Source organism: Eulemur rufifrons, chromosome 7 (assembly GCF_041146395.1).
Source record: "Eulemur rufifrons isolate Redbay chromosome 7, OSU_ERuf_1, whole genome shotgun sequence".
Taxonomy (NCBI): Eukaryota; Metazoa; Chordata; class Mammalia; order Primates; family Lemuridae; genus Eulemur; species Eulemur rufifrons.
In genome coordinates, this window is record NC_090989.1 from 257,153,794 (window position 1) to 257,178,979 (window position 25,186).

At 42.9% G+C, this 25,186-nt stretch overlaps 2 protein-coding genes across 3 annotated transcripts in view; one reads left to right on the forward strand and one right to left on the reverse strand.

The window, feature by feature from the left end:
* Positions 1-16,520, forward strand: part of INVS (inversin) — a 151,225-nt gene extending 134,705 nt beyond the window's left edge. The window contains exons 14-17 of the mRNA XM_069474481.1: positions 5,764-6,481; positions 11,022-11,251; positions 11,933-12,007; positions 15,504-16,520. Of these exons, the coding sequence (XP_069330582.1) occupies positions 5,764-6,481; positions 11,022-11,251; positions 11,933-12,007; positions 15,504-15,655 (1,175 nt within the window). The 3' untranslated portion in view covers positions 15,656-16,520. The remainder of the gene's footprint in view (positions 1-5,763; positions 6,482-11,021; positions 11,252-11,932; positions 12,008-15,503) is intronic.
* A 123-nt stretch (positions 16,521-16,643) lies between these two features.
* TEX10 (testis expressed 10) overlaps positions 16,644-25,186 on the reverse strand; it is a 43,423-nt gene continuing 34,880 nt past the window's right edge. The window contains exons 12-15 of one of the 2 annotated variants that reach the window (XM_069474482.1): positions 23,765-23,845; positions 21,948-22,129; positions 18,371-18,581; positions 16,644-17,054 (exon numbers count right to left, since the gene is read on the reverse strand). In XM_069474482.1, the coding sequence (XP_069330583.1) occupies positions 16,941-17,054; positions 18,371-18,581; positions 21,948-22,129; positions 23,765-23,845 (588 nt within the window). In that variant the 3' untranslated portion in view covers positions 16,644-16,940. The remainder of the gene's footprint in view (positions 17,055-18,370; positions 18,582-21,947; positions 22,130-23,764; positions 23,846-25,186) is intronic. The other variant, XM_069474483.1, reaches the window with a different exon arrangement.

Consider the following 25,186-nt stretch of genomic DNA (forward strand, 5'->3'; position numbering starts at 1 on the left):
TAGCCCGTGACCCACAGTAGGTCTTCAGTAACGATCACTACTAAGCCATACTGCTAATGTAGCCAAAAACAACTACAAAAAAGTGTACATAAATGACCATAAACATTCCTGGAATATAATTCCCTGATCCACTTTACGATGACAGTGTGTCAGCAATGTAATTCTTTTTTTTTTTTTTTTTTTTTTTTTGAGACAGTCTCACTTTGTTGCCCAGGCTAGAGTGAGTGCCATGGCGTCAGCCTAGCTCACAGCAACCTCAAACTCCTGGGCTCAAGCGATCCTCCTGTCTCAGCCTCCCGAGTAGCTGGGACTACAGGCATGCACCACCATGCCCGGCTAATTTTTTCTATATATATTTTTAGCTGTCCATATAATTTATTTCTATTTTTTAGTAGAGATGGGGTCTCGCTCTTGCTCAGGCTGGTCTCGAACTCCTGAGCTCAAACGATCCGCCCACCTCGGCCTCCCAGAGTGCTAGGATTACAGGCGTGAGCCACCGCGCCCGGCCAGCAATGTAATTCTTAAGGAAAGTGTGATGCTGTGTTACATATTCATCCATTTATTCATTCAACCAGCTTTAATTAGGCTCTCATGATGGGTCACTCATGTCGAATTTCCTTGAGTTCTTTCTTAGCTTGGGGCCTTTGCAGGTGACATTTCCTCTACTTTATTTTTCAGATCTCAGGGTGAATGTTACTTCTTCTATACAGCCATATCTCCCCACTAAATGATGCTACATTTTCCTGCTATATGCTCCAATACCTCCGTTTCCTTATTATAAAGATCATAATCTTTTACTGTTCTTACTGGGTGACTTTATTTTTTCCACTAGATTGCAAGATCTGTAAAGAGCAGGTTTGTTTCAGTTATCTACTGCTATATAATAAACCACATAAAAACCAAGTGGCTCAAAACAACAATGTAAATTTCCCCATGATTCTATGGTTTGGTTGGACTGTCTCTTTGCAGGTTCGCCTATGTGGGTATATTCAGGTGGAAAGTCAGCTGAATTGCATGGTCTACGAAAGACTGACTTGAAGGTCTAGCAGTTGATCCTGGCTGTCAGCTGGCATTCCTTGACTCTGCTCTGCAAGGCCTTTCATCCCCCGGTAGACTAGAATGGCTTCCTTACAGAGTGGTCTCAGGACAGCATTCTCAGAAAGCAAAGGCAGAAGCTACAAGACCTCTTGAGAAACAGGCTCTAGAATTTGCACGCATTCTATTGATCAAAAGCAAGTTATAAGACCATTCCAGACTAAATGATGTGGAGAAATAGATTCCACCTATCACCCCCCACACATCCAGCAAGCAGTGGTGAGACAGGAACGGAATAACCACAGTAGATATTCCTGTTCCAAAACGGGGTGTAATAGGAGGCACATAGCAATTCTGAAGGCCAACTTGTCACACGTTGCCAGGACCCCTACTCTGAGGTATAGAATGTTCCTTGATTAGGGTCTCTCGTTTCACTCCTCTGTGGCTTCCTATTCCATTGTTCTCCTTGGCTCTGCTCTCTGAGAAGTCCTTCCTTTTCCATAAGAAATGGGCCCTGTTTGCAGCCGAGTAGCCTTCTCCGTCTGGTCCCTGACTGTAGTACACTGGGGACCCAGAGGCTTCTTTTTATTTCGAAAGCCTCACCAGTTCAGGCTCGAGTTACTCTCAGTGATACAGTTATCTCAAAAAGCTCACAGGTTTTCTGTCAATCCAGTTGGGTTCATTCCATGTTCCAAAAACCACATCCATAATTATTTTTCAAATAAACTTTTCTCTAATTTGAGTGGCTCAGACTTCTGTGGGAAAATGTCCTTGAAATTCTTAGAAATTCTTTTGTTTAGCTGAGAGGGCCCACTATGCACCACATTACATATTTTTGACACCCTTAATAAAGGGTGTCATACAGCCATAGTGTTGATTTGATTTTTTTGTCCTGAGGCCATATCTTACAACAAGACTCTTTCTGGCTGGAAAGAATAAAAATGTTTACAGTTTTATTTTCTAACCCATCACATCCTGGGATCTTTATGCTTCCTCTAAATTGTGCTTACAAATTAGTTTTTTATTTTCTTTCTTTCTCCCCATACCTTGTCATATGCAGGTTAAAAAACAATTGTTTTCTTCAGCATTCCACCTGGAAATCTCCTGAGCTGCATCCACATGTTCATTAGGTATCTTCTGTCTTCTACATTACTGCAGGTGACAATTTAGCCAGTTATTCTGTCACTGAATAACAAGGCTCACCTTTCTGTAGACTCCAACAGCAATTTCTTCTCTGCTCTTCCCACCCTCACCAACAGTCTCTTCATTGCGCACCAACCAGTCCCAAAGTCATGCCATGGGTTTTAGATTTTTGTTAGGACAGCACCTCTCTTTTTTAGTTATCAGTTTCTTTGTTGGCTATCTCTTGTGACAAACAAACTACCCCCAAAAGTAAGTGGCTTAAAACAATAACAGTTCATTCTCACAGTTCTGTGAGTTGGCTGGGCAGTTTCTTTGCTGGGTGACCTGGGCTTGTGTGGCTGCTAGAAGGCTGACTGGACTGGAAAGCCTAATGGCCTCCTTTATATGTCTGGCAACTGGTACTGTCAGTTGGTTGAGGTGCCTCCATTCTCCTCTGTGTGGCCTTTCATTCTCCAGTAGACCATCTTCCTCACCTGTGATCTCAGAGCAGTGCTCTGAGAGAGAAAAGGCAGAAGCTGCAAGACATCTTGAGGCCTGGACTCCAGAACTTTCGTATCACTTCTACCATATTCTGTTGATCAGGGCAAGTTGCAGTGGCAGCGCAGATTTAAGGAAGTAGAGAAATAGACTCCACCTCCGGATGGGAGATGTGGCAATATTACATAACAAAAGTATGTACGTATTAGGATGGGAAGAATCTTTGGCCATTAAACAATCTATCATGAGAGGCAAGGTGTCTCTTCTGTATCTCTAGCACCTTGCAGGTGTCTGGCACATAAGAAAGTATTTGTTGAATTTATACGGCCGGGCGCGGTGGCTCACGCCTGTAATCCTAGCACTCTGGGAGGCCGAGGCGGGTGGATCGCTCGAGGTCAGGAGTTCGAGACCAGCCTGAGCAAGAGTGAGACCCCGTCTCTGCTAAAAATAGAAAGAAATTATATGGACAACTAAAATATATATATACAAAAAAAATTAGCCGGGCATGGTGGCTCATGCCTGTAGTCCCAGCTACTCGGGAGGCTGAGGCAGTAGGATCGCTTAAGCCCAGGAGTTTGAGGTTGCTGTGAGCTAGGCTGACGCCACGGCACTCACTCTAGCCCGGGCAACAGAGTGAGACTCTGTCTCAAAAAAAAAAAAAAGAATTTATAGTTACATGGTACTAGCTAGGTGCTGGAGACTCAGAGATGAAAGGTAATTAAACACAAGATGAAAAGTATTTATTGGGTATACTCATGTTTTCTTTAACGGAATATTATTTTATGGCAAAGATTTGCCTCTATATAATTCACTAAATCATTTATGCATGTATTCATCCAACAGATATGTTTTTGAGCCCACATTATGTGCCAGTTATACTGAATTATCAATTAAGGCTAAGGACCATACCATCAGCTTCTTTCCTCCAGCAGTGAGCACACATTGGGTACATAGGTAAATATTGTTGACCTGGATTCTCTTAGAAATCACCCATTAAAGGTTGGATTGGCTTGGAGATTACTCTGTACCCCAAGAATTACATATAATCACTGTAACTTCAAATGTGCAATGCTAATAAATCCCCTAATTCAGTGCTCTACATAGCAGAGAGAAGGGGAACATAGTAACTTCAGACTTCTTACAACTACACAAGGTGATTGTGGTTCATGTTAGCCTGATTATAAAACACCCTGAGACAGGTTACACTTCAAGGCAATCAGATCTACTGTGGACATGATCACATGCTAATGGAGTAGCTTCACATCCTAAAAAAATCCATGTTCTTTCAGTGTCTAATAACCAGTCCTTTTTTCCTTTAATTACTCTGATACTAATAAGACCTCCTCAAGGTGATCCTAGTGCATGGTTTTACAATGATTTTCAAGCCATGTATGGCTCATCAAATGAATTTAGTGGATTTGACCAGCATATTTTTATGGTATAGACTACAATAGAAAATATCAAAGTACATTGTACATGATGAGAGTATAAGCTCTGTTTCAGGTATATCTACGTATATATACATGTGTGTGTGCCCATGCACGCGTGAGTAAACTGTACCACAATGTAAGATTTATGTCTTGGTATCGGACATTGTCTAAAAATTTTGTAAGTTGCTTTCTAGAACAACTCTGAGGCAGGGGAGCTTCTCACTCATTCGAGGGTGGGAAGTGTTGTCTTGAATAAGAGACCTTTCTGAAGAGTCAGATTCTAATATGGAAACAGAAGCTGAGCATCCAGAGTTTGGGGACAGCTGAAAGAAAAGAGACCAATGAGACTGCTTTAGATGTAAGGAAAGGTAGCTTCAGTTTCGTGGGCAGCCTTTGTCCTTGTTTACCTGCCCAAGGGCTGGAAAATAGGGAGGCACTTCTAGGAATCATGACTGACCATAGAGCCTCACTAGCATGGTATTCTTAGGAAACCCCAACATCACTGGGCAAAGGACACCACAAGCCACTTTATGTTTGGCCACATGAAGGGTTACAGCTTTCAACTGATCAGTGATCAGGCAGTGTCAACTTGAAGGACAGACACCCCAGCAAGAACCCAGAGATAGGAAATACTGACCCCTTCTTTTTCTCTCTCATTCTGTCTCATAGAGAATGGTAGAGCTTGAGGTCTTTAGAGAGCATCTAATGCAGCCTCCTCAAAACAAGTCAAGAAACTGAGGCCCGGAGAGGGGGACTTGTCCAAGGTCTCTTAGCAAGTCAAGTGATTTTTTTCTTCTCCCTCATAATAATTCTTCCTTTTTTGTTGTTTATAATGTGTGTGAAGCATATTGGTTAAATGCACAAGCTTTGGAATCACACAGCCTAAGTTCATATTTAGATTCTACCACTTACTAGCTGTGTAATCTTAAGCAAGTTACTTAACCTCTCCAGGCTTCAATTTCTTTATTTATTAAAAAAAGAGATAATAATGCCTGCCTTAGAAAATTGTGAACCTCAATGAAATAGCCCATGTAAAGATTTAAGGACAGTGCCTAAAGCACTCTGTAAATGTGAGCTGTTATTATAATTAACCTCATTGTTTCAAATAGGGAGATGGAAGGAGACACAATCTTTAGAAAGATCACTCTGAGAGACTCTGTACCCCATCCAGAACCAGGCCGAGATGAACTTTCTTGTCATCTCCCAGTGCTGGAAAGCAGATTTTTTTGTCTGGATTATCATTTTCCGAAGATATATCCCTTGAAGAGTCCTGGCTTCATATAGAATCTTGGGTCCAGTTAACTTTCTGCCTACCAGGCCTCATTTTCTGTTCTTATTTGGATGTTAAAACACAACCAGATATTTAATAAGATCATCCATTGCCCACTCAAATACTACTCCATGCTTAGAAAGTTATTGGATTAGCTCACATACATAGTGCTTTAATTTTCAGTTTTCTCCTTGTTTTTGGCCTCCAGAGAGTTCCTTTATTTTCTTAAAAGCATGATGGTGCTTTTAAAAGGATGTCCATTGTATTTTAGTCAGCATTTCTAGGTACTCGTAGTGAAAGGCTATCATGTGGATGCTATAGACTAAGCCTGAATATTTTATATGAACAAATTGTCCTACTATGCAAGTTTTGGTAAATAAATAGTCTTCCTCTTTTTGTTTCCGCAAGAAACATCCAGCGAACATTCTAAAGGCCAATCTGCCTGTGTCCGCTTCAGACCCAGTGAGGGCAGTGATGGAAACAGGCGTCCAGGAGTCCCCTCTGTTGAGAAGTGCAGAGGTGAGACGGCTGGTGATCAGCGGTGTGAAAAGGGGAAAGGCTTCGTGAAGCAGCCCCCCTGCGTTAGGGGGGCCAGGCCTGAGGAGAAAGGAGAGGGCCCCCATCGGGCAGCCACAAGCCTCCCACAGCAGGACGGCCACCGGAAGCCCAGGAGGTGGCATGACACAGCACCCGCAGCCAAGTGTGCCCCCCAGAAAAGGCGCATTCAAGAGCTCAAAGGAGGAAGGTGCTCCCCGGCTGGTTCCAGCCGGCCCAGCAGTGCCAGGGGGGAGGTGGTCCATGCTGGGCAGAATCCTCTCCACCATCGCACACCAAGAAGCAAAGTGACACAGGCCAAGCTCACAGGAGGGGTCTGTTCAGATGTGCCACAGAGCACAGAGGAGTTGAGGTCAAGAGCCAGGACGATGGGGACATCTATCCTGTATGAGGACATTCAGGTGTCTCAGGAAACTGATCCAACACCTGGTCCCCTCTCTGGGCAGAATATGAACATCGACCTTCTCCCCGTAGAGCTCCGACTGCAGATAATTCAGAGAGAAAGAAGTAGGAAAGAGCTGTTTCGCAAAAAGAACAAGGCAGCAGCAGTCATCCAGCGTGCCTGGCGAAGGTAGGAAAATGAGGTGCTATAGCATCTTTGGTTGTTCCTGAGACCCCTGGCATGACACCTGTGCTCTTTGATGTTTTCCCAGTGAATTCTATGTGGTGGCAATGACAAGGCCAATTTCTTGGAGCCTGCTCATGAAATTCACACATGTATGGATTTTAATATTAGTAATTTACATTATATGAGCTATTTGGAAGATGTTTTTGCCTGGAAAGATGGGAAAGTACCCAGGATAGCATGGTGTAAAGCTGTGATCCCCAACCCCTGGGCTGTGTGGACTGGTATCAGTCTGTGGCCTGTTAGGAACCAGGCCACACAGCTGGAGGTGAACAGCGGGCAAGTGAGGGAAGCTTCATCTCTATTTACAGCCGCTCCCCATCACGCGTATCATCACGTAAGCTCTGCCTCCCGTCAGATCAGCAGGAGCATTAGATTCTCATAGGAGCACGAACCCTGCTGTAAACTGCACATGTGAGGGATCTAGGTTGCACGCTCCTTATGAGAATCTAATGCCTGCTGATCTGAGGTGGAGCTGAGGTGGTGACGCTAGTGCTGGGGGGCGGCTGCAAATACAGATTATCGTTAGCAGAGAGGTTTGACTGCGCAATAAATGAAATGTGCTTGAATCATCCTGAAACCAACTCCCACAGACCGTGGAAAAATTTTCTTCCATGAAACTGGTCCCTGGTGCCAAAAAGGTTGGGGACTGCTGGTGTAAAGGAAAAAGCCCTGGGTTTGTAACCATGAAGCCTGAGGTTCAGGTGAAGCTCTAACAGGTTATGTGACTTTGGGCAAATCACTTGGCCTCTCTCACCCTCAGTTTCCTCATCTATAAAACAGGATTTAACAATTGTTGCACCTGTCCTGTTTATATGACAGGTTGTTGGAATGAGATAACAATGCATGCTTCATAATTTCTGAAGCACTACACACAGAAGATATTTTATTTTTCTTCTTTTTATGTCTTTACTACCCAGGAATTAGTCATATTCCAAATCCCTAAACCAAGACCTGGATATAATGGATTGAGTTGACCAAAATTTATTGTATAAGCCTGTCTGAGCTCAAAACATGGAGCAGGTGCTGGGAGTGGGGTGGAGGCTGTCCTAAAAGACTGACCATGTATGGTAGAGACAAATACCTCTAGGGAGTAATTAAGGGAGGACGGGAGGAGGCCTTTGCTACCAGTTTTCACATATCTCATAATCTCCTTCATGCTGTAGGCTCACCAGGGCCTAAATCTAGATTAGGCCTGACGCTGATGACAGTACCCAGGGAAAGGCCAAACCCATGGCTGATAGGAGGGAGTTATGTGGCCCCCATAGCTGGGGAGAGGCAGACTGACAGGGGACAAGGCAAGCAAATCACTGTGAGCCCAGAGATGCCGAGTGTCAAGACCCATCAGGAGAAAAAGAAAAAAGGGGCCGAGAGAACACTACCACTGGCAGAGAAGAGAGAGCAAGGTAGATCCTTTGGAGGTCCAGGGAGAGGCCTCAGGGAATATCATGCCAAAGACTACCCAACCCAGAGCTACATGATCTGGTTTATAATTGCCCAGCCTTTGCTGTAAAGCTGCGATCCCCAATCCCTGTGTCCTTGTGTCTGTTCAAGCTCTCAGCCACTGACAAAGTCCTCTCTCATGCCTGATCCCATTGGATCTCCCAGCCCCACCAGGAAGCCAGCATGACAGGGATCGCTATCCCCATCTTTCAGACAAGAGAGGAAAAATGACTTGTCCTTGTGGTGCAGATCCAGCCCTTGAACCTTTGTCTGACTGGAATCCAAGGGGCTCCCCTTACATTATTCATGAAGTTAGCCTTTGCCGTGGTCAAGATGACACAGGAGGCAGCGGGCCTGAGAGCAGGCTGGATGGTGCTCACACACGCCCAGGCAACCACCGGCAGCAGGGTGATGTTGTTACTACCATTGTTAATATGGGTAGTTAGCATTTATTGGGCACTTGTGCCCGAAACTGTTCAAAGTAGTTTTACATATATTATTAAGTCATTTAATTGCCACAATAACTCTGAGAGGTAGGTACTGCTCTTACCCCCATTCCACAGACAGGGAAGCTGGAGCACAGAGGGGTAAAGCAACTTCCCAATGTCACAGAGCTAGTAAGCGCCACACTGGCTGTGGGCTGAGACATGCCTCTGAAGCCACAGATGGAAGTGGCCATTGCTTCCCTTCCTTAGGGAGTTATGCCAGGACATGCGCTGGCTGCTGTCCAGAGGAACTTTTGTTAAGTCTTTTGGCTGAAACCTGGGATCTGAGCAAGCCAGCAACGTTGATCATGTCGGGCCCCACAGCTGCTCCCTAGCTGCAATGTCTCCTTCTGACCGTCTGTTCTTTGACTCCTTTGAAGAGTCGAAAGCTGACAGGTGCTGTCAGTGAGCGTCTGGAGGAGCCAGTGAGCCTTCAGTCATCCCCCTCAAGAACAGTGGGCTCATGGTCTAACGTTCCCACCTGGGAAGGCAGCACTACAGGTCCCTCTGGCTGTGCCATTGTGCGATTCTGAGGCCTGGGGACATCGACTCCCAAATAGCTTGCGGGATGCTGCACATTGTGGAAAGCCACGTTTGGTGACAGTAAAAATACTTTCACTGATTCTGTTATATTTTAACTACATTTTCCATTTTAACTACAGGAGTCTAACGTGTTGTCCTGGAACAGTGAGTCTGACACCAAACCAAGGAGCAGGAGGGGAGAGGTAGCAGACAGGGCTTGACACCTAAGTGCTGGGTAAATGCAGGCTGTTGTTCAGGGGCATGCCAAGGGTGGAGAAAGGGAGCTAGAAAGCAAGCAGAGAGGGGTGGGCAGACCGAACCCTGGGCCCTGAGAAAATGAAACCCAATCTTATTAAGTGTCAGTCTTATTACCAGTTAGGAACTTGACTGTTGTAAAGACTGAAACCAGATGCTGGACAAGCTGGGCTGGAAGGCTGCCATGGTTAAGAGCAGCTGCAGTGCAAAGCACTTCAGCTTCACCTGAACGTGCAAAAGCTGCCTTCCTGGCAGCGCTTCTCCAGCATGTTCTGGGGGTTAGCAAGGGTAGGCTGGGCCATGGGAGAGCCCTGGCAGAAAGGAACTAATGGACAAGTGAAGACTCTGAGCAAGCCAGGAGTGTGTGTCCTCCTTGGGAACAGGAGAATGGCTGTCACTCTCACTACGAGGACCACCGTGTCCCCCGGACGCAGACTCACAGTCTCAGTACCAGAGTTGATTTGGTGGAAGCTGTGCCCACTGACAGCTGAAACTACTAATAGCTTTGGCCAGTACCTGGGCTTCCCCATGAGCTCGCTGCCCATAACGGCAGAGGGAAGACAGTCGGCATCTCAAACAGGAGGAACTGAATTATGGAGCAGCAGTGCCTCATCACCCTCGCTTTTCTCTACACTTGGCTTTTTGGAAATGTGGTACAGGTTGTAGCAGAGGGATGCCGTGGTGTGTCGCTCTCCAGGAAACAGAAGGCTCATACAGGGTGACTGGACCCAGCCTGTGGGGAGAAGCCACACCACACACTGCAAGGAGCTTTTAGCAGATTTAGGACAACAATTCCCATTTAGTGTGTTGTAAAATCAGGCATGGGGCTGGTTGGTCTCTGCAGCTACCTATGGGCTCAGCAGAAATAAATACAGCTACAGATACTGAACGCTGATGCAGCTTTCCTTTGGAGGCTTCAAAACGGTTGTGTTCAATAGCAAGCACCAAGTAAACCCTAGATGTAAACACAGCCATCGTCCCCCTGTCCCTCTCCCACTCCAAGCCCCACCCTCTAGCAGAATGGTCTTAGGAAAGCACAACTCTTACCTTTCTTTACCCATCTTAAAATACTTGGTTGGTCCCATCATGTGCAGAATGCGGACCAAAGTCCTCAGCAGTGTTTGGCTGTTGGGTCAGACTGGATTTGAATGCTGGTTTCTTCCTGGCTCAAGCTGTGTGACTTTCTGCAAGTTACTCAGGCTTCATGTGCCTCATAATGTCTGCTGCACAGGGAAAGTACCTGATATACAGCAGGCCCTCAACAAATGTAGCCTCCTTCCCTTGCCAAATACACAATGCTTCTGCCACACTGCATTACTGACTTTCTTGCACAAATGCCCACATCTCTGCTCATGCCAATTCTGCTGTGCAGAATGCACTTCTCTGCCTGGTAAGCTCCTACGCATCCTTTCAAATCCAGTGCAGATACAAGCCTGTAAAGCCACCACAAACTGTCAGTCCTGCATCTGTCCCCACACCCTCTAGGGCTCCTTGCTCTTGGACAGTACTTCTCCTACTGCACTTGTTACACTTCAGCCCGTCCCACTAGTCTGTGAGCTCCATGAGGGCAAGGACTCATCTGAGCCCTAGTTCAAGAAGTATTTGATAATGGAAAAAGACAATTCAACATTCAACACGTTGCCACCGATATTAGGAATGGGAACTTAAATGAACCTCCCGGTTCAGCAAATGCTATTCGTATAACTTCTAGAAACCTTAAGGAAATTTAGTTTTCTCAGTACTGTGATCTTAAAGCCTTTGCTCTCCTCTGACCCCACCAGCTACCAGCTCAGGAAGCACCTGTCCTACCTTCTGCATATGAAGCAGCTTGGAGCTGGCAACGTGGACAGATGGAACCGGGAATGTACAGCGTTGCTCCTCCAGGTTTGGAGGAAGGAACTGGAACTAAAGGTCCCAAAGACCATCGCAGTAAGCAGGGCCCCCAAGAGTCCATCCAAGGGCACCTCAGGCACAAAGTCCACCAAGCACTCGGTGCTCAAGCAAATCTACGGTAATTATCCTCTGGGCACTTTGTAGTTTACAACAGGCACCCCAGAGAGTGCCACAGCAGAGTCTGAGATGGGGCTTAATTATATTGCACAAACCTCCATTAAGATACAAACTTTCTTATTCTGCTTTCAAGCGTCAAGAGAATTCTCAGTACCGTCTAGGGCCTCCCTCCCACCAATCCTGGGTCAGAATCCTGGTTTTGTGAGGCATTCTGGCATCTCAGCCCTGAGAGCCTTCCAGCCAAGAGATTCTCCACTGGGCTCCATGACCGAGAGCCTCACCATTAGACCTCTCTAGACCTCGGCTTGGGTCTCCCCCGTACCTCTCCCACTGGGGAGTGTAGACTTGGCTAGACTCTGTCTGCCTCACTTTGGTTCCCCTTCTGTGGGAATGCCCCGGACCCAAGCCCTGCAGTAAGTACTTGTTCAGCAGATTAACTGGTGTGAATTAAAACATTTTTAGCTCTGGAAAGACCCCATCCAAATAAACTCGGTAGAGAACAAGCCTGGCTAGCTCCCCAACAGAAAAAAGCTGAGCTGTCCAGGCAGCAAAAATCTCATGACTCCGCTCTGGGCCTGTGTGGTTCCTGCACGCTCAAGCCTTTACCTTAACAAGGAATTTAAAACTTGGTAAGGCCACAGCGGTCACTGGTCAAAGATAAATGACAGTTGGTTAATTCCAGGTTGTTCTCAAGAAGGGAAAGTACATCATCCCCCAAGATCTGCAAAAGCCCCGTCTGTGCTGCGTCTCAATTCAGGTAAGGCAGCCACTGCACTGGCAAAGCAGTGCAGGGAAAAAAAAAAAAAAAACTTTCATTATGCTTGAGTGAATTGAAGAATCGTTTCTAAAACAGAACTGTCCGATAGAACTACTGGAGAAATGGGAGAACATGGGCAAGTGTTTTCCTTTTTTGTTTCATCTAGAACAGGGAGGGCCAGGGTTTGCCCATGGTCGCGTTATTTCAGGTCTGCATGTGTTTTGTATCCTCCTTTCATGGGATCATTACTGCAGTCAACAGCTCTCTCCATCAGAGGCAAATTATTTTCACAACCAAAAGCTATTATTAACATCACCTCTGGTATAAGCTACAAATGGGAGCTGTTACTGTCACTTTTACATACTTGTTCACATAAAGGAAAAGTGAAAGTGCTGTCATTCTTCCCTGGAATACTTTGGGAATCCTTTTTCCATTTTGGTGTCACATTAAGATCCTCCGTCTTCTTCCCGGAGATGGGAAATGCTCCATGAACAGGAGGACACTGATCTCATGTCCAGCTCAGGATCAACTGTGTACTTTCACTCATCTAGGAGAAGCTCAGGGAACTTTCTTTTCAACCACAAGACAGGAGTGTTTTACTCAGGCCTCTTCGTTCATTCCAGTATTTAATATGGGTGATAAGTTCAGTGCTGTCAGCAGCTAATGCCAGGTCCAGTGTTGCTCGTGGGTGGCCATGGCAACACGCTGCCCCCACCCCACCTGATCCAGCAGTCATCCTGCAGGAACAGAGTGCAGCTGGGAAGGTGAACAGTGACTGTCAGCACGAACTTTAACATTCATTTAGTTTTTGATGGGGAGAAAAACCTGGAGGTGGGGGACAGAGTAATTACTGCCAAATCTTTAATAAGAATTGGGCAACTCACGTAATACAGGCAGGCTGATCAGGGAGTAGTGGGTGGGGTGGTTAGAAACTTTCAAAGGAATTAAGGCCCACAGTTCTATGAGGGGGAAGAAAACTTTCATTATACTTGAGTGAATTGAAGAACCGTTTCAAAAACAGAAGCGTCAGGCCGGGCGTGGTGGCTTACGCCTATAATCCTAGCACTCTAGGAGGCCGAGGTGGGCGGATCGTTTTGAGCTCAGGAGTTCGAGACCAGCCTGAGCAATGAGCGAGACCCCATCTCTACTAAAAATAGAAAGAAATTATATGGACAGCTAAAAATATATATAGAAAAAATTAGCCGGGCATGGTGGTGCATGCCTGTAGTCCCAGCTACACGGGAGGCTGAGACAGGAGGATCGCTTGAGCTCAGGAGTTTGAGGTTGCTGTGAGCTAGGCTGACGCCACGGCACTCACTCTAGCCTGGGCAACAGAGTGAGACTCTGTCTCAAAAAAAAAAAAAAAAAAAGCGTCAGATACAACTACTAGAGAAGTGGCATTTTGATAATCAAATACTAGTATAAATTAAGTAATCAGATCATTTTTCACTTTGTCTTAAGAGAAAAACAAAATCGAGGACTTACCATGGGTCTTTAAAACTGAAGGTGTTTAGCAGCATAAAATGGTTTTTAGGGACTTGGAGGGGACACAGTAAACAAATTCAAAGAAATACTTAATGGTTTTTTAGCACTTCCTATGAACCAAGCAACTTGTTTGTCCTGCGCATATTTCTAACTGGTTTGAAAGGTTTGAAATTGGATAAGGACAAAATAAAGAGAATCTTTTCCTAACTCCAAACTTAGAGGAACACAAGGTTTTGTTAGGCCCAACCCCACCCACATTATGCATTAACTAGTTAATAAAGCTGGTCAGAGCTGCTATAAGCCTCATGGTGTTACAGACACCATGTCTACAATTGTAGTAATTTCCATGAGAAGGGCATGACTGGGCCACACACAGGAGATGTGGACTCGAACCAACAAGAGAGCATTAACTTTGGTCTTTGGCTTGAATGAAAAACTTCATTTTTTGCCTTGAGAATTCCATAGGGTTAAGGACTTTCTGATTTTGGTCAGTTTTATCCAGTTTTAGAAAATTGCTTGACACGTTATAGATGCTCAAATATTTGATAAATGAATTATTGTTGCCCGCACCTTCCTACTTGGGGAGACCTCCCCCCTCCCCCACCAAGGCTTTAATAGTACCTTTACTATTTAAAAAGAAACAGGCCAGGTGCAGTGGCTCACGCCTGTAATCCTAGCACTTTGGGAGGCAGAAGTGGGAGGACCACTTGAGGCCAGGAGTTTGAAACCAGCCTGAGCAAGAGCAAGACCCTGTCGCTACAAAAAATAGAAAAATTAGCCAGACATGGTGGTACATGCCTGTAGTCCCAGTCAGGAGGCTAAGACAGGAGGATCACTTGAGTCTAGGAGTTTGAGGCTGCCGTGAGCTATAATGATGCCACTGCACTCTAGCCCAGGTAACAGAGCAAGACTCAGTCTCAAATAAATGAATACAATATTAATAAAAAGGAAGAAACAAAGTGAGATGGATATAGTAAAATGACAGCCTTCTTGCACTGTTTCTACATGCATTTGGGAGACAGTGAAACAATCCCTGCTCACTTCAGTCTTCTTCACCTGCCCTGCAAACCACCCACCAAGAGTATCAGCAGAGACTTTTATTGATGCACACATGCCTGGCCCCTCTCTTTAAATAAAAGAATTCCCCCTAAAATTCCATTGCAGTGAATGGAATTACCACAACTCAAGTGATTGGTAGTGGCATCCTCTGTATGAATCCAGTATATTCCTGCCCACCTGCAGAGGGGTACACAACCCAATTCAAGATACAGTGAAGCTAAAAAGATGCCCAAGTTTCAAAAACAGTTCACTTTAAAATAATTTTGTTGAACAATTATAAAACCAGGAAAGAAAAATTAAGACATATGTTTGTTCCTTTTTAAAACTACTCAACCTTTAATATTTGTTTATATGCTCCACAGAAAGCAGCAAACTATAGCAGTGTCTTCAGCAAGGTCTCTCAACCATTTGGAGCCTCAGTATCCCTCATTTGTTAAAAGTACATCACTAATGTTTTCTGACTATGGCAGCCTATAAAGTAGCTAATTCAGGTCATAAAAAGGCCTCAAAAATCCATTTTAAGTTTGATATCCTAGCACTCTACCATCCTTGAGGATCTGAATAGTTTTCAAACAAACTTAATTTCTGAAATGGACTACTGCAAAGTATGTGGAACACGAGAGTTAAAAGATGTGTTACATGTTTACGTTATAGTTGTTACGTGAGAGAGAACACAGAAAGATATATTAGTTATTCCAGGCAGACTGAAGACCTGGGTTCCAGTCCCAGCTCAAGCCCCTGCCCTCCCACTCAAATTTCTGCCTTGAAAAGATTTCCTGTATCTTTGAGATTACAGAAAATGCAGGATTAGTAAATCATCTTGCCTCTACAGTAAATTAGCCCATCACTACAGGGATAGCTCAAACCTAAATCCTTTTTCCTCACCACCAATAAACTCTTCCCTTCAGCATTAAAATTAATAACCTGAATATCTGGTATTTGTTTTTAACAGTGAGCAACTTGCAATGTATACATCTCCTTGAAAACAGTGGAAGATCAAAGAACTTTTCTTATAACCTGCAATCAGCTACTCAATCAAAAAACAAAACAAAACTCCGAAAACCTGTGGAGGAAGACTGTGTTCGAGGGAGCTGGAATAGATAGTGCAGAGGTCTGATTCTCTGCTGATTACCTTGTACATCTTGGGAAAACTTTAATATCTATGCCTGAAGCCTTATTAGCCTAAAAATGTGGTAACTCAAAGAAAATGTTAGAATATTTTCTTCTGCTCTTACACCGTACTGTTTTGGAAACCGTCAGAACACAAGCACTAAAGGGGCTGCTGGGTTGGGATTTCTGCCAGCTAGCTAGTGCAGGCCTGGTTTCTTGTCTCAAGTGATGAACTTAAATGAGCTGGGGAGCCTGTCCCACAGCAGCCTTCATCTCACTATTTTCCTGGACCGACTTCATCAGACACATCCTCACTGTGCCTTCAACATTATCAGTATTAAATTTTAGATCAGAATCATGACCCAATGTTTGCATTTAGAAATTGTCCATAAGACCATGGGTATATTCTTTTGGTTCTTTACATGTTATCATTCCCATGTAAGCCTCTGAAGGCCACAGGTTGCTGCTGTGTCCTCTCTGAATGGCTTTCTCGCTGCTGAGCACCACAGCAGTATCACATTACCAAGGAATCAGTCAGGTGGTGTTCATGTGGCTATGTGCCAACTCAGGCCTCAATGTTCCACTTATATTTTCTGACCAACTCGCACAAGTGAGCAATCTTCACAAAATGCTGTTCCTATTGGCAGGGAAGATTGTGCTAACTACACGCATTCTAATTCTCTAAGAACACCCAGTTTAAATAAAATCCTGTGATTCTAGGCTCTTTCACATTTTTAAGGAAGAGGCTGCTGTGGGAGTATGAACAGGAGGCACAGTGATGCGGCTCACAAATATTTTTAGGGTTGGTTCCATTTTCCTAAGACCAGTGCCACTCCTGTGCTGACAGTGAGAGACAGGAGGCAGGCTCTTACCTCACTTAAGTAAGGTTCCTTGATTTTTAGTTTGCTAATTAAATTTTAATATTATTTTTATCATTATTAAAACACAAAGAATGAGGTTTGTCTAGATGGGATTACAAAGACTCAGCTGATTTTTCGATAAATAACAGAAGGTACCACAGTATCATTCTGTATTTTGTAATACCTAGCGCCTATGGAATGCAAATGTTCTACCACCCATCACACGTGTTCTGAGTCCAGGAAGGCAGCCTGCGCGTGAGTGGAACGCCCAAGCGTTATTTTCCTACTTCCGTTCAAAGGAAAATTCACAAACTTCTTTAAAAGTTCAGCTTTAATGACAAACATTTATTACATCAATCTTTCTTCAAAATAAGATAGAAGTGAATAAACAATTTCAAACAGGAGGTACCATGGCCTCCTCAATACACTGTGCTCAGCGCACTGGGCCCCTGGGGATGCCCAGTGATGTGCACGTTGAAGCAGTAATGCAAGTCTGTGAGCCACTGCTCCTGAACACCTCCGCTCTTCAACGTCTGGAAGAAAAACAAGAGTGATCTGAGAACTCTACCAAAATCTCTACGCTACCTGACAGTATTTTTCACACCCAAACATTTCTCAGAGCACTGGCAACAGTATCCCCATCTGTAAATCACCACAGGAAGTCTGCTTGGAAAAGGGAAACTATTAACTGGCCATTCCCACAGGTGGTGAAAATTCCTAGCTATATCCTCAAGTTCTACCAGATTCTTGTTGAATCTATTCTCCTCTGTCCATGAGACAAATAACGAAATGTCACCATCAACCATCCCTACACCCTTCATCCCCTCCCCTTGGCATTCCAGTATCTCATGATGTTCACACTAACATCAACTGAGAATGGTTCTACTGGGCGACTGACAATTTCTGTCAATCTCGTCTTTATGGAGGTGGGCTTATTCTCCAAACTGGGAATAATCCAAGTTCTTAATTTTTCTTCTCTTCTACTAATTCTGAATTATTCCACTGCCACTTCCATGACTTCTACGAAGGCTACTAAGAACATTCAGAATGGCACCACTGTAATATGCATGTAAAAGCTCTATTACTCCAAACTGTTACTACCTACCTCAATGAATAACCCCTAAAATCAAACACCTATACAAAATACCTCTTTGACCCTCCCAAACCAAAAACACCAAAGGAATCCTAGACATCATTAGAGCTGCCCTCAAAATAGACACAGCCAAAGGCAGAAAGCCAACCATCAGACAAAGCTGACGTCTGTAACTTCCCTCTTCTAACTTTCTCTTACTTTCCAGTAAACTAAGTGACTAGAAAATTGGCCTGAAGTTTATTCCTGCTAAATAATTTCCTTAATGATAGCTAACAGTTACTGAGCATTTAACAAATGTCAGGTACACTAAAATCTTTACTTGGACAATCTCATTTAATGGTCACCAAAACTTAATAAAGTTAGCATTATTCCCATTTTTACAGATAGGAAAACAAGCCTGGATAGGTAAGAAAGGAAAAAAACTTCACTAAGCTATCACAGTTAATCAAGAGTCTGTATCACAGTCTAAGTAGGAATGACTCTGATGCCCAAACCTTTTCAAACTAAGCTGCCTGGTGCCACCTTCATTCAGTTTGAGTATTTTAAGGTTTTTATTATTGATTCTGAAATCAGAGACATCCCCCTTATTAAGTCACAGTCAGGTCCCAGGCAGAAGCCCCAAGCAATCACCACAATGGGCTTAATTCCAGGAGTCAGTAATGCTCAGGGAACCCCACCCTCCCAAAAGCACCACGCTCATTCCGCTTTCATGAATCCATTCTTACAGTACAAAGCCCCTACTACCATGCTTCTTACCGTGATATTCTTAATGATCTGCTGCACCAAGATCGCATTGGTCAACATGTGAGTCCTGAGGGGTGCGTGCTGGAGCAGCAGGCGGAGCAGCTGGCCCACCACAGGCAGCTCCTCAGGCCCAACTCTGTTCACGCGCAGGCTCTGCAGCATCAACCTGAGGACTCGAGGCAGGAGGGTCAGGATGGAGACACAGACCCCCCAGAGCTTGTCCCTGTAATAATGGAGACAGAAGTGAGTCAGTGAGCCAACACACACAGCAAAGTCCACCTTTCCACATTCCCCCAAACTGAAATGTCCTTTTAAGAAACGTGTTTTCTGACAAAACACCACAAACCCATAACTAATAAGAACTGGGTTCATTAAAACTAAATAAGCAAATCCAATGAAGAATTAGCCGCTCTCCCCTATTTATGGGTTTAGGAAGCCTAGCAATCAGCACATTCCCAGGCTTAATAAGATATTCTTGAAGCTCTGGTGATCACATGTAACACAGACCCAGCCAGAGAACAGAATGATCTATACATGCATACCCATTACTCATCACCACTGGACATTATTTGCAAAGAGAAAGATGTCCTCACCAGGAGCCAGAATGGATTTCAGAAAGTAGCCAATAAGGGGACTATTACTGCACCACTATTAGGTCATGGAAGAACAGAGATGGTAAGTCCAAATTTCAATTAACACCATTCTCTTAGGACCTTTATAAAGCAGGAACAAAAATTTTTATAGTAGAGACAGGTGAACTTCAGAGCTAGCCTACCCACATTCTAGAAATATTCATTTAGAGGGAGAATCTGCTAACTGCTAAAAGCTCTGACCAGTCTGCTGCAGTTCATGTAACAGGAGCACATAATCTTTCTAAGAGAACTTCCAGTACCCAAATCTTTCTAACAGAACTTAACTACCACCAGGTCACGAGGAAGCAGCCTTTTTACCATATGACCAACCCTCCATGACCCCACATATAGTAACTGCATCTAAGGTGAATAATGAATCCATTCTAGGCCAGCCAGATCCTTTTACTTAAAGAGGCTTTATTCGGTTGTGGACCGATGCAGACCAGGCTAGGATAGCCATGTGTAAGGAGAAGAGAGAAAGCCAAACTGCAGACACAGCTAATAATAAGGCAATGCCACAGAGATAAACCCTGCAGGATGTAGAAGAAAAATAAAAGAATAAAGAAAGTTGCTTTGGTTCCTACTGGATTTCTATTCCTTGTCCTTTGGGTTTTACAAATTACTCCTGTGTAATAGTCCAGTATTTTCATTTTCCACCTTTGTTAATTTGAGTGGAATTCAAATAATCACAGACCCTTTTAAAAACTACACAGCCAGGCTCAAAAGCTAGAAGGGTGAAACTTCTGGGTGCCAGAAACTATGACAAAATTCATATAAAGACAACCAACAGGGGGATAAAACTGATGTGAAATTTTGAGATTTTCAACAGTCAACAGTGCTGAAAGCTGAGGCTCCAGGTATGGGGCCAAGGAACCAGGTACCTTGCATAGAATGGGAAGCCAGGAAATTGCAAATGAACTCAAATTGGTCAAGCCCAACTGTGAAATCAAAGGCTCACAGTAATTTGACTGACACTCTCATCATTTTGCAATCTTACAAACACCTCCAAGGGGAAGAAGCTGCCCAAAAGGGAATTTTAAGTACCTAAGACTCTGGCTATCAACTGTGAGTAGTGTCATCCTAAGAGATGTACAATGACCTGGTAATATCGACAATTCCAATATCCAGTATAAAACACCACTAAAATTATGGTTTTTCTTTTTAGAGACTGGGTCATGCTCTGTGCCAATGCATGTGCAGTGGCGTGATCATAGCTCACCACAGCTTCAAATTCCTGGGCTCAAGGGATCCTCCCGCCTCAATCTCCCAGGTAATTCTTTCATTTTTTGTAGAGACGGGGTCTCACTATGTTCCCTAGGCTGATCTCAAACTCCTGGCCTCAAGCCATCCTCCTGCCTTGGCTTCCCAAAGTGCTGGGATTACAGGTGTAAACCACAGAACCCAGCCTAAAACTGTGCATTTTTAACAGGCAAACAAGTATTATACACACTGATTTTTTTTCAATCCAGACACATAAAGTCAAAAGCAGGATGTTCCTACATAAGAAACTAAAAAAGATCTTTGACACTTGGCATGAAAGTATTTAATAAAGGGACAGGAAATGACAAATAGCAATATATACATTTCATAAGTGGAGCTCTTACTATAAAATTTTTAGAACCCTGAGAAGTTCCTTGCTGTTCACAGTAAAATGTAAGTTATGGTATGGGCATAACAGAATACTATAGAGCACTGGTCAGCAAACGATGGCCACAGGCCAACTCCAGCCATACTCTGTATTTATAAAGCAAGCTTTATTGGAACAGCCACACCGTTTATTTACATATTATCTATTGCTGCTTTCACACTACCATGGCAATGTGAAGCTGTGAGAACAGACTCATAATGGCCCACAAAACTTAAAATATTTACTATCTGACCCCTTACTGAAAAATTTATTGATGCCAGTATAGAGAAATAAAAATGACTAAAACATAGCTAAGTGAATAAAACGGCTAAATGAATCAACATGAATGAATCTGAACATGTTGAGAGAATCAAATCACAAAAAATATGTGCAGTATGATTCCTATTATTTAATGCATAAAATTCCCAAGTATGTAAAACAAAAATGATACTGTTCACAAATGCAGATAAAACCATTTTTTTTAACAAGGCAATGAAGTTAATCAACACAAAAGTGATCTGGGGCAAGTGAGTATAGAAGAGAAATGTAACTGTGGAGGGTACATGAAGAGTAGATGTGCTGATGATATTCTGTTTGTAAACCTGGGATTGGTTACATGGATGTTCAGTTTATAATTACCCTTTAAACTACATAAATGTTTTACAGATTCAGCATGTATATTTTCATGTCAGTTAAAAGTTCAAAAATGACCAGAAAGGCACACATCAAAATGTTAACAACAGGTGATAGAATGATTTATTTTTTCATATTTGCTCACCTATTAGGTTTTAAAATTTCATTGTAGAAAGTTTTTTAATAGGCATACCAATACGAATATAAGCATAAGAATACTTTTAAAAAATTAAAGTTGAATCCTTCAAACTATCCTCAAAGCTCTAGCCTGAATATTATATAGGAGCAAAAGTATTAATTAAAAACACTACCATCTCAGAACAATTTCCTTAAATCCAAGAATTTAAAGTTCTACGCTGGCTAGCTCTAATAAGCTAAAAACAAAATACAAAGATTTGTACTAATAACCCCTCATCTTGCCAGATGTACAGCAATATTAGTAAGAGAAAGCTCTCAAGAAACTTTATAATGCCATCCAACTCTTCAAATTTGTAGCTTCAAGGGAAAAAAAAAACCCCAAAACTAAAAATTCTCACTGCAACACAAAGGGAATTCATGAAGGAACAAAGAAAAAGCTAGGTAAGTTTATACAAACTCTCTGAAAGAGAATTTAAGATATTTCCATAACCTAATTCTCTTTAATTATCTTATTAATTTAATGGGGAAAAAATTAAGGTTAAAGAATAAAAACCATTACCTCTTTCTTAGATGTTCTGCTTCCCCTTTCTCTAGAGTGAGCAGGAAATAAAGAAGAGTGTAGCAACAGGAGGCCAGAAATGGAAGTAGAGTTTCACTAACTATGCAAGTATGATCCAGGAGCTTACAGATAACACCAAAAACACAGCCGGCCGTGCTGTCAGGAACTACAGTGAACCCCACCTAAGCAGGAAAAAAAATGAGATTAATTACCTCTTCACAACAGCCCCTTTCTACCAAATAAAACAAAACCCTTAACTGGAGAGTTAACCTTACATCACTTCTGCTTACAACTAGTATGTATTTAACATATGCCACCTGCTACACCTTAAGGTCCTATTTTCCTTTGAGAATTTAGTCCCCAAGTTAAATGACACTGAAAACATTGCAAACTCAAGAAATACTATTAACCCAATACACTAACTCTCCTTCAAGACAAAATCTTCTAAAATTTTCTGGACGTTACATACAATTTTTGCTAGTGGTCAGAAATAACTAAAGGGATTGTTTCGTGCAGCCAAAGAAAATCTTGATACCAACAATGCCACTTAAAAAAATTTTATATCATTCAAAGTTGAAAACTCTATCTGGTACCAACTCCATCCCAGGTAATTAAATGTACAGAGTTCATTTTACAATTAGCCTTCCCCTGCCCTGTGATTAAGCCAGTCATTCAGACGTGAATAAGGAAACTATAACTACTGGCTGGAGTCACTAAGAGATACTACTATATTTAACATTTTACAGTTTCACTGCCAAGAAACCCCAGCAGGCCAGACAATGGTCATTATGGTATGCTAATTCATGTAGACTATACTGTATGCACTATTGTTAAGGTAGAGTCTAACTTGTAACTGTATATACACATGGTTTCAATCTCCTGGAAACTACTGTTCAGAAATAATAAATATCTGCAGATTCCAAGGCCTTAAGCTCCTCCATTAGGCTATCTGAAAATATTGGCTAAGACTGACTTGCATGTATATCTTTTACTAGAACAATGAATGTAGTCAAAGGAAAGCCTTAATCTCTGGAGTGGAGGAGGGAAAAAAGTGGGCATCTTTGATGACACAGGGATAAGGACTGAAGTTTGATAGCAGGGAGAAAAGAGTACTAGGAACTCAAACAGTACTCTCTTCCAACATAAGGGAAATAACACTTTAAAAGAAAAGGGGGTGTCGATGTGCCTATAAAAGTATCCAAACAAATGAGAATCTGGGAGCCCTCCCTTGCACTACAATACATTATAATAAAAAGCCAAAGATAAAAATATTGGAGGAAGTTAAAAGCAACAACAGAGGCATACCTAATGTGAATTTCAAACCAATGGGAACAAGAGACACTCAATATCAGATGACAAGTCTGTCTCAGAGTTGAGCCCACTACTTCCAGTGACCATGCCTTAGGCCCGTTAGGGGATATCCCTAGTTTGGATCCCAAACCTTCTAGGTGGAACCTAGACTCCAGTCTGGATGCTAGATTCCTGATACACTGATGTGAGGCACATGTGAATTATAAGAGCATTACAAGTCAGAAGGGACCTAAGGTATAATATTAAGGTCCCTTATTTTACAGATGTAGAAATTAAGGTCCTGGGAAAAGCGGTTTTCCCAAGGTCACAGAATTAATCAGTAACAGCCAGGAAAAACACAAAGATTTCACAGTCCTTGCCATCACATCATTGTGTGAGAGGCCATGGTATCATTAAGCTTAGCATTCCAGACACGCTCTCTCTTTCTGTGACTATGGCAAATTCAATCTTAACCAATGAACCTTTGTGTTCTTTTTTAAGAGGAAAAAAACACTGCAGATACTTACCAAATGCTTACTGATGGCACTTTGCAGGATGTCAAAACTCTGATTTCGGGCAGGGATAACCGATAAACTGTGAAAAACCGCCTGTCAAAAATGGAGAAACCAGTAACCAAATCAACATATTTTAGGTCAGAAAGAAGTTCAACAGTTTTTTTTTAAACCTACTTGGCTCTACATATTTTCAATAATAGGAAATGTAACAAAAAATGACTTTGAAGATGCAAATGTCAGAAGTCCAACAATCAGACCTCATATATGGCCTAATTTTCCAAATAATTCATCTATTAAACACTTACTGGGTATTGAGCTAGCCCCCATTAACGTGCCATGCAAAGGAGTCAAAGAATGAGAAACTCTCTTCTTTCTCACACCCCTCAAGCAGCTTGGAGACTATACAGAAGCCCTCACTTAATGTCCTCCACAGGTTCTTGGAAACTGTGACTTTAAATGAAAAAATATGCAACAAAACCAAATTTTTTCCTAATCAACGTTATTAGGAAACGTTTTTCAAGGACCGGCACATCATTTTGCATAAAGTCACAGTTTCCAAGAACCTATAGATGACGTTAACAAGGACTTACTGTATTTCTATTAAATGCTATACTAGAAAGATCTGAGTGATATGACCAAAGGGCTGATACCTTCCTTCCACTTGGTGGAGAAATGTATCATAGAAAAATACTTACAATCTAGAAAATACTAATACCCACTTCCATTTAATCACAACCCTGCCTCCTGTTCTCTAAAGGTAAAAGTATGAGAAATCTACATGAAAAGAAAATGGAGTTAGGAGTAAAATCCCTAGTATTTTTTTCCTTTTATTTAGAACCAGAGTCTCTGTTGTTTAGGTTGGAGTGTAGTGGCATAATCATAGCTCACTGCAGCCTCAAACTCCTAGGCTCAAGTGATTCTCCTGCCTCAGCCTCCTGAGTAGATAGGACTATAGGCATGTGCTACTACACCTGCTATTTTTCTTTTTGAGAAGGGTCTTGCTCTGTTGCCCAGGCTGGAGTACAGTGGTATGATCACAGCTCACAGCCTTCAACTCCTGGGTTCAAGTGATCCTTCTGCCTCACCCTACCAAGTAGCTGGGACTACAGGCATGTGCCACCATACTCAGCTAATTTTTTCATTTTTTGTAGAGATGGGGTCTTGCTGTGTTGCTCAGGCTGGTCTTGAACTCCTGGCCTCAAGTGATCCTCCTGCCTTAGCCTCTCAAAGTGCTATGATTAACGGTATGAGTCATTGCACCTGGCTCTGGCTAAGATTTTTATTTTTTTGTGGAGATGGATTCTCACTACGTTGCCCAGACTGGTCTCAGCCTCCTGGGCTCACATGATCCTCCAGCCTCAGCCTCCCAAAGTGCTGGGATTCCAGCCATGAGCCACTGTGCCCAGCCCAACCCCTAGTATTTTTCATTTTCTA